Source organism: Seriola aureovittata, chromosome 20 (assembly GCF_021018895.1).
Source record: "Seriola aureovittata isolate HTS-2021-v1 ecotype China chromosome 20, ASM2101889v1, whole genome shotgun sequence".
Taxonomy (NCBI): domain Eukaryota; kingdom Metazoa; phylum Chordata; class Actinopteri; order Carangiformes; family Carangidae; genus Seriola; species Seriola aureovittata.
In genome coordinates, this window is record NC_079383.1 from 23,512,808 (window position 1) to 23,522,356 (window position 9,549).

The window sequence follows — 9,549 nt, forward strand, 5'->3', positions numbered from 1 at the left end:
GTGATAGGGGAGTGGTGGGGGAGTGGTGTGGGAGTGATAGGGGAGTGGTGGGGGAGTGATAGGGGAGTGGTGGGGGAGTGATAGGGGAGTGATAGGGGAGTGGTGGGGGAGTGGTGGGGGAGTGATAGGGGAGTGATAGGGGAGTGGTGGGGGAGTGATGGGGGAGTGGTGGGGGAGTGATAGGGGAGTGATAGGGGAGTGGGGGGGGGAGTGATAGGGGAGTGATAGGGGAGTGATGGGGGAGTGATAGGGGAGTGGTGGGGGAGTGGTGGGGGAGTGATAGGGGAGTGGTGGGGGAGTGATAGGGGAGTGATGGGGGAGTGGTGGGGAGTAATAGGGGAGTGGTGGGGGTGATAGGGGAGTGGTGGGGGAGTGATAGGGGAGTGGTGGGGGAGTGGTGTGGGAGTGATAGGGGAGTGATAGGGGAGTGGTGGGGGAGTGATAGGGGAGTGATGGGGGAGTGATAGGGGAGTGATTGGGGAGTGATAGGGGAGTGATAGGGGAGTGATGGGGGAGTGATAGGGGAGTGATAGGGGAGTGATAGGGGAGTGGTGGGGGAGTGATAGGGGAGTGATGGGGGAGTGATAGGGGAGTGGTGGGGGAGTGATAGGGGAGTGATAGGGGAGTGGTGGGGGAGTGATAGGGGAGTGGTGTGGGAGTGATAGGGGAGTGATAGGGGAGTGGTGGGGGAGTGATAGGGGAGTGATGGGGGAGTGATAGGGGAGTGATAGGGGAGTGATGGGGGAGTGATAGGGGAGTGGTGTGGGAGTGATAGGGGAGTGATAGGGGAGTGGTGGGGGAGTGATAGGGGAGTGATAGGGGAGTGGTGTGGGAGTGATAGGGGAGTGGGGGGAGTGGTGGGGGAGTGGTGTGGGAGTGATAGGGGAGTGATAGGGGAGTGGTAGGGGAGTGATAGGGGAGTGGTGGGGGAGTGATAGGGGAGTGGTGGGGGAGTGGTGTGGGAGTGATAGGGGAGTGATAGGGGAGTGGTAGGGGAGTGATAGGGGAGTGGTGGGGGAGTGATAGGGGAGTGATAGGGGAGTGGTGGGGGAGTGATAGGGGAGTGATAGGGGAGCGATAGGGGAGTGGTGGGGGAGTGATAGGGGAGTGATAGGGGAGTGGGGGGAGTGATAGGGGAGTGGTGGGGGAGTGATGGGGGAGTGGTGGGGGAGTGGTGGGGAGTGATAGGGGAGTGATGGGGGAGTGGTGGGGGAGTGATAGGGGAGTGGTGGGGGAGTGATGGGGGAGTGGTGGGGGAGTGATGGGGGAGTGATGGGGGAGTGGTGGGGGAGCGATAGGGGAGTGGTGGGGGAGTGATAGGGGAGTGATAGGGGAGTGGTGGGGGAGTGATGGGGGAGTGGTGGGGGAGTGATGGGGGGGGGAGTGATAGGGGAGTGGTGGGGAGTGATAGGGGAGTGATGGGGGAGTGGTGGGGAGTGATAGGGGAGTGGTGGGGGAGTGATAGGGGAGTGGTGGGGAGTGATAGGGGAGTGTGGGGGAGTGGTGGGGAGTGGTGTGGGAGTGATAGGGGAGTGATAGGGGAGTGGTGGGGGAGTGATAGGGGAGTGATGGGGGAGTGATGGGGGAGTGGTGGGGAGTGATAGGGGAGTGATAGGGGAGTGATAGGGGAGTGGTGGGGGAGTGATAGGGGAGTGATAGGGGAGTGATAGGGGAGTGGTGGGGGGGGAGTGATAGGGGAGTGATGGGGGAGTGATAGGGGAGTGATAGGGGAGTGGTGGGGGGAGTGATAGGGGAGTGATAGGGGAGTGGTGGGGGAGTGATAGGGGAGTGGTGTGGGAGTGATAGGGGAGTGATAGGGGAGTGGTGGGGGAGTGATAGGGGAGTGATGGGGGAGTGATAGGGGAGTGATAGGGGAGTGATGGGGGAGTGATAGGGGAGTGGTGTGGGAGTGATAGGGGAGTGATAGGGGAGTGGTGGGGGAGTGATAGGGGAGTGATAGGGGAGTGGTGTGGGAGTGATAGGGGAGTGGTGGGGGAGTGGTGGTGGGGGAGTGATAGGGGAGTGATAGGGGAGTGGTAGGGGAGTGGTGGGGAGTGATAGGGGAGTGGTGGGGGAGTGATAGGGGAGTGGTGGGGGAGTGGTGTGGGAGTGATAGGGGAGTGATAGGGGAGTGGTAGGGGAGTGATAGGGGAGTGGTGGGGGAGTGATAGGGGAGTGATAGGGGAGTGGTGGGGGAGTGATAGGGGAGTGATAGGGGAGCGATAGGGGAGTGGTGGGGGAGTGATAGGGGAGTGATAGGGGAGTGGTGGGGAGTGATAGGGGAGTGGTGGGGGAGTGATGGGGGAGTGGTGGGGGGGGAGTGATGGGGGAGTGATGGGGGAGTGGTGGGGGAGTGATAGGGGAGTGGTGGGGGGTGATGGGGGAGTGGTGGGGGAGTGATGGGGGAGTGTGGGGGAGTGGTGGGGGAGCGATAGGGGAGTGGTGGGGGAGTGATAGGGGAGTGATAGGGGAGTGGTGGGGAGTGATAGGGGAGTTGTGGGGAGTGATAGGGGAGTGGTGGGGGAGTGATAGGGGAGTGGTGGGGGAGCGATAGGGGAGTGGTGGGGGAGTGATAGGGGAGTGATAGGGGAGTGGTGGGGAGTGATAGGGGAGTGGTGGGGGGGTCCTCCCTCCTGACTGCTCTGTCCTGTCTGTCTCTCACCTGGTTCTTCTCACCTGCAGTGACACCTGCTCACAGTGAAGGTGAAGCTGCTGTCGTCGTCCAGACAGCCTCACACTGAGGGGACAACAGTCCAGTCACATGGTCTCAGGTACCTGTGTGTGTGTGTGTGTGTGTGTGTGTGTGTGTGTGTGGGAGTGTGTGTGTGTGTGTGGGGGGGGGGGGGCAGCTCATGGCCATGTCTCTGAGCTGCTCTCAGGTCAGTGTGAGGCTTGAGGGACGGCAGCAGACCCACATTCAGAGCAGGAAGTTTCCCTTCACAATAAAAGCAGTCGGTTCTGAGACAGACTGAGGCCACAGACAACGGCTCTGGGTCAACTCCACTTCAACCTGTCAGACTGTTTCCTGTGTTCACGTCACACCCTTCAGATACAAACTGTTCTTTGGCCCAGAGACGACGACTGTGGCCGGTCCTGGTCCACGGGCCTGAAGTCCTCTTCAGTCCCAGTCCTGAGGCTGATCAATGTCTGATTATTGATCACTGATAGATGTTGTTCTTCATCTTCTTTTTAATACTGGACCAATGATCAAATAAAAGTGTAACTGTGTAACAGGATCTGCAACAATGTCAACAGGCTGTAAACAGGCTGTAAACCAGCAGTAAACAGGCTGTAAACCAGCAGTAAACAGGCTGTAAACCAGCAGTAAACAAGCTGTAAACAGGCTGTAAACAGGCTGTAAACCAGCAGTAAACAGGCTGTAAACCAGCAGTAAACAGGCTGTAAACCAGCAGTAAACAAGCTGTAAACAGGCTGTAAACCAGCAGTAAACAGGCTGTAAACCAGCAGTAAACAGGCTGTAAACCAACAGTAAACAAGCTGTAAACAGGCTGTAAACAGGCTGTAAACAGGCTGTAAACCAGCAGTAAACAGGCTGTAAACCAGCAGTAAACAAGCTGTAAACAGGCTGTAAACCAGCAGTAAACAGGATGTAAACCAGCAGTAAACAAGCTGTAAACCAGCAGTAAACAGGCTGTAAACAGGCTGTAAACCAGCAGTAAACAGGCTGTAAACAGGCTGTAAACCAGCAGTAAACAAGCTGTAAACAGGCTGCAGATCTCTGTGAAGACTAAGGTGTGACCTGGGACAGGAAGAGGATTTCAGAGCGTGGTGGATCCAGGACGTCTGCCTCGAACAGGTTCTCCTTGAGATCTTACCAGAGCCTCTTTGCCACCTCCTGCTACAGATGCCTGGCAGGAACAATCTTTATCTGTTGGTGATTTTAGGGCTTTGCTTTGGGGGAGATTTTCCTGCCTCTTCTTACCGGCTCCCCATCTGTCATTTACCTCTCCCTTTTCAATGACAATTACATCAGAGACATTAGTGAGTGAGTGAGGCTCCACATCACACATCATCTTCATCAGTGACACAGTGACAACAGCTCTCAGCCCCCCACCTCTCATCTGTCTCTACAGCCCCCTGACATGCAGCCTGATGTTACTATGGTTACTACTCAGAGCTGGAAACCAACACCATCCTGCCGCAGTGACAGACCTGCAGGTGAAAAACATGTTTGATAAAGTGTGTAGAAAATGTTATGGACACACACCACAGGGACTGACTCACATTGCTCAGAGCTCAGTCTCGTGTTTGAATAAAGTTGTGTTTGAATAAAGTTAACAATCATAAAGCTGACTTTCTGAGACTGACCGGTTCATCCGTCCTCAGGTCCTCGTGTCATGTTCACTGATTGACTTGTGTGTTTTTGTTCATCTAAGCTGAAGCCTGAGGCGTCTGGTTGTGTGTTAATCTCCCTGCTGCAGCCTCACAGGTTTGACCACGGACATGTTTATATCCTGAGGTTGTGGGCGGAGTCAGCTGTCGGTTTCTCTCTCTGCTTCTACTCGATGGGGGGATGATGTGTTAAAGATAAACACACTGAAACTCTGCTCACCTGTCTCAACTTCCACTCTTGCTCCTGCTCTGACTCTTTGGGTCTCAGTGGGTCCTTGAATGCCAACTCTGCCTCCATGGAAACAGGGTCATACGGTCCTGGTGGCAGCGGCGGCGGCAGCGGCTGCTGTGGCTGCTGCGGCGGCAGCGGCTGCTGCTGCTGTGAGGGCGGGTGGCGTTTGAGCGGGTCGTTGGACAGCTGCACCTTGTTGATGCGCTGAGCCGCTCGGTTATCACGAGCTTTTTGCTGCAGAGAGAGAAAACACAGAGTCTGAGCCCGACATTTATTAACCACTGCAGATCCACGACTGCTCCACATGGTCTGGTCTAGCTTGGGTGGGTTCATTTTAGGGTCACAACTTTTCAATCTGTATGGTCCTACTTGGTGATGTCATCAGGAGACAGTAAGGACTTTGAGCAGCAGCGGTTGAAGGGACGTAGATTCTGTGTTGATACTTCCTACAGTTGCAGCTTGTTCCTCTTCATCTCATGATTGAACTGTTGTGAACCTTTGTCACCTCCATCCTCTGTTACTGAGGAAACCATGATGCTGTCCGTGGTGCTGAAGTCACAAACACCTCATCTCAAATCAAATTGGCTCTAAAGCAAATATCAAGAGCTCTCAGCTCATTTTCAGAGACATGTAGTAACATTCAGACAGACCTCGTTTTCCTAAAGTAGTGAATTAACTATTGTTAGAGTTAAATGTTGCTTAGCGACCTTTGATATCCATCACTACGGCAACACGTTTGGATGTATACGAGTGCCGTAGCTTCACTTCAAACGTTGCTGCTTGATGTCCTTCGTGTCTCCTCTCTGACGACACCGGACCAACTGATGCTGCCTGGAAACTACAGCTCAACCAGCATCAAACTGGGAGTACTGGTTCGATAGATAGATAGATAGATAGAGAGAGAGAGAGACCTTCAACCTATAACAGCTCTAACCTTCTGTAGATGACACATAATATAAGTGATAATGACACAGATGAAAGATCAGCTGCATAAAAGCAAAAGTAAACAAAAACATTTCCTGTTTTTTATTTAGATAAATAAGAAAAGTGATGCACAGACAGGTTCAATAATAAACACTAATTCTGTTGAGAAACTGTTAATGAGTGTTGATGACACTCACCACGTAGGGAGCTCTGTCCTGAGAGCTGGCTTTCCTCCACAGCTTGGCAATCTGCTTCACTCTGGTGGACCAGTCTGACACACACACACACAGATAAGTTGTTTTATTATTTTTACAGTGTTCAGGACAACTCCAGCTGCTGACATGCTTCATGTAAACGTGTGTGTGTGTGTGTGTGTGTGTACCAGGATACTGCTCCCTCAGCTGGGGGAAGTTGGTGTTGCAGTAGAGGACGGGGGCGACGGTGGCCAGCTCTCCCAGAGTTTCCTCTTTCTCCCACTTCAACATGCCTCTTTGAGCCGTCGACATCACATCCTGCTCGCCCTCTCCTGCTGCCGCCTGATTGGCCGAGGCCTGCCCAGGGGGGCCGGTGCTGGGGCTTGGTAGTGGAGCGGGGGCGTGGCCTTCATGAGGGGGCATCCTAAAGCCTGCTGGACCCTGGACTCCGCTGGGCATCATGGGAGTGTTGGGGAAGTGAGGAGCAGCTCCCATCAGGCCGTTCATCAGCGGCAGGTGTGGAAACACAGCGCCTGCTCAGAGACAGAGTTTAATAATCAATGGATCTGATCAGTTATTTATTGAGAAAACTGTCCAGTCACTGTCCGTTTCCTGTCACAGGAGTGACCCTGAAGACATCACCTCACTTTATTCACCGCCTTCTGACATTTCATTGAGTGTTAATGGATTCATGTAGAAACAGTGAGGATGAACCAGACATGACGCCTCTCTCCTGTGCTCTGAGTCTGTCACAGCCTGAATCCACTGACAGTGAACACCTCATCAGTTTTATAATGAACTTCACCTTTGTCATCATCACAGCAACAACACAGTTTCTGTTGAGAGAAGACTCAAGTCTCCAGCTGTCATTAACTGATTGTGTCAGACACTAAACCAGGGTCAGATTGTGTGTGTGTGTGTGTGTGTGTGTGTGTGTGTGTGTGTGTGTGTGTGTACCTGTGTGGTGTGTGTGTGTGTGTGTGTGTGTGTGTGTGTGTGTGTGTGTGTGTGTGTGTGTGTGTGTGTGTGTGTACCTGTGTGGTGTGTGTGTGTCTTGCTCCCTGCAGCAGCAGTGTGAGTGTGTTGGCTCTGCTCTGGTTGGTTGTTGCTGCTGTTTGGACTGAGAACAGCAGTGAACACCTCCTCCACGTCCTTCCCCTCCAGCTCTGCAGGACAGACAACAACCAGAGTTATCTGTCTCCAGTGACCGCTGATCAGCTGTTTACAGGTGAGGTGAGTGTGTTCAGTCTTACCTGGGATCTTGTAGAGTTTGCTGAGGATGGCACCTGAAACACAACATGTCAGTCAGCTTCACTATGAACAGTGTTCATCACTGCTGGATTCCTCCGCTACAGTCTCTACATATATATAAATATGTACTGTATGTATATATACACACATATGATCTGATCCAGCAGTTTACAGCAGGAACATCAGATTCTATTTGTCTGGTGACAGTCAGTTTGTGGACTGAGCTGAAATGAGTCCACGTCTGTCTGTCTCAGTACACACTGTGACCTTCACTGATCGAGATCATCAACTGAAGGGTAATCAATATTGAAAATAATAAACATCCAGATTCTTCCTCAACAGTTTTAGAGGAGCCGATTTTAAACATGTTTAATCTTGATCAAATCATCATGATCCAGGAAGGAGAGCACTCACAGTCCAGGCTGGAACCTCGTCAACAGACACCACTCACCGTCAGTGACCATCTTGTCCAGCTCAGGACTCAAGATGGCATCCAAAGGCTCCTCCTGCACCACCCTCTGGCCACGCCCACAACTTCCTGTCGGCTCAGAGGTCAAAGATGAGTCATTGGCCATGGAGCTGATGTCCAGCCCGGCTGAGGGACAGACAGTCAGACAGGTTAAATAATGTCCTGAACGAAAGGACAGACAGACAGACAGACAGAAAGGGGGTGAGAAGGAAGCTGCAGCAGAAGGTTTTATCTGGAGGAGAAGAAGAAGAAGAATGTTTTATCTGGAGGAGAAGAAGAAGAATAATGTTTTATCTGGAGGAGAAGAAGAAGAAGGTTTTATTTGGAGGAGAAGAAGAAGGAGGTTTTATCTGGAGGAGAAGAAGAAGAAGGTTTTATCTGGAGGAGAAGAAGAAGAAGGTTTTATCTGGAGGAGAAGAAGAAGAAGGTCATCCTGTGGAGTCTTACCAAACGGAGAGGGGGAGCGCTCCACCTGGAACTGACCTGAAAACAAACATACACAGTGTTAAACCTCAGTGCTGCCGCCTGTGAGACAACACTCTTCTTCTTTGGTGTCACTATTTAGTTCTGCCTCTGTGGACCAGCTGACAAACATCTGGGATGAACTCAACAGGAAGGAGAACACAAAGAGACATGAATAAGCAGTGGGGGTGGGGGTTACCTGTGTGTCCTGTAGCCAGTATGTGAGGGTCAGTGTTGAGAACATCAGACAGATCCAATAGAGCTTCTTCCGACATGGCTGGATGGTAACACACACACACACACACACACACAACAACACACACACATGATTCACCATGTGGATCAAACACAATGAAAGATGAAGATCTGATGATTACAGAAAGAAAACATCTGAAGTAAAGAAATGACTCACGCAGAGTTCCCTGTCTCTTGCTGGTCGCCATGGCACCAACTAGCAGTCCTGAGGGGGAGGGGCCATGTAAATCAGGGGTGGGGCTTTTCATGTCACCTGTTGCCGCTCCTGATTGGCTGCCGCCTGGTGTCTCTGGCCCCGCCCTCCTGTCCACCTGCCGACTCCGGTCCAGAAGATCCCGACCAAAGAACGCCTCCTGGGACAGGGACAGCCAATGAGAAGGCTGGGATTCACTGTGTGTGTGTGTGTGTGTGTGTGTGTGTGTGTGTGTGTGTGTGTGTGTGTGTGTGTGTGTGTGTGTGTGTGTGTGTGTGCGTGTGTGTGTGTTACCTGGAGATAAGATGGGAAAGCCTCCTCCAGCTTCGTCTTCTTCTTCCTGTATCTCTTCTTCACCTTCTCCATGGTCTGGTCTGCAGGCAGCACCGTCTCTATGGCAACCTCAGCATCCAACAGGCCTGACACATGATGAACACACACGATGAAAACATTGTTAGTCAGCTGTTCACATACTCAACACTTTGACATCAGCGTGAAGTCATAAAGAAGGTGGGGGCGTGTCCACAGGTACAGGTGTCTCACCTTTGTCTCGGCCCAGCAGCGTCTCCGCTGAATCTTTTCTGCACAGTTTGATTCTGCTGGGACCCGCCTTCCCTCCACGCTGACGCACCATGAACCCCCCAATACCTGAGACACAGAGACATATAGAGATGAGGACAGGTAGACAGATAGAGATGAGGAAGGGAGACAGATAGAGATGAGGACAGGTAGACATGAGGACAGGTAAACATGTAGAGATGAGGACAGGAGACAGGCAGACATGAGGACAGGTAGACAGAGTCAGACAGTCTACCCTCCTCACCTGGCCTGTAGGGTTTCCTCTTCCTCTTCTTGTTGCCGTCAGTAACCTCAGGCTCCTTGGTGACATCATCATCGTGGGCGTGGTCTCGCTCGGGGCTGGAGTCGGATTTCATCTCACAGTCCAAGTCACCTGGAGAAAATTGGAGACTCCATTACATCAGTTAGGCTCCCTACAAGTACAGAAAGACACGTGTGTTCTCTGTGACCTCTGACCTCTGCTGTGGTCCTGCTCAGCGGGGGGGTCAGGGGGGGTCTGAAGGACAGACACGCTGTTCTGGTTGATGATCCTCAGCTTCAGTTTGGGTTTACACCTGCAGGCGGGACACAGACAGGAAACAGCTGATCAGTCTGATGCCTCATCACCTCACCTGGAGCAGAAGCACCAGAGAAGAAG

The 9,549-nt window shown here is 52.5% G+C and overlaps 1 protein-coding gene across 1 annotated transcript in view; it reads right to left on the minus strand.

Annotated features, from left to right (window-relative positions):
- LOC130160994 (histone-lysine N-methyltransferase 2C-like) overlaps window positions 1-9,549 on the minus strand; it is a 62,107-nt gene that overhangs the window by 25,644 nt on the left and 26,914 nt on the right. The window contains 14 exon segments of the mRNA XM_056363861.1: window positions 3,837-3,971; window positions 4,574-4,819; window positions 5,707-5,780; window positions 5,892-6,236; window positions 6,738-6,869; window positions 6,957-6,989; window positions 7,406-7,549; window positions 7,871-7,906; window positions 8,085-8,162; window positions 8,298-8,493; window positions 8,628-8,752; window positions 8,877-8,981; window positions 9,157-9,285; window positions 9,369-9,466. Of these exon segments, the coding sequence (XP_056219836.1) occupies window positions 3,837-3,971; window positions 4,574-4,819; window positions 5,707-5,780; window positions 5,892-6,236; window positions 6,738-6,869; window positions 6,957-6,989; window positions 7,406-7,549; window positions 7,871-7,906; window positions 8,085-8,162; window positions 8,298-8,493; window positions 8,628-8,752; window positions 8,877-8,981; window positions 9,157-9,285; window positions 9,369-9,466 (1,876 nt within the window).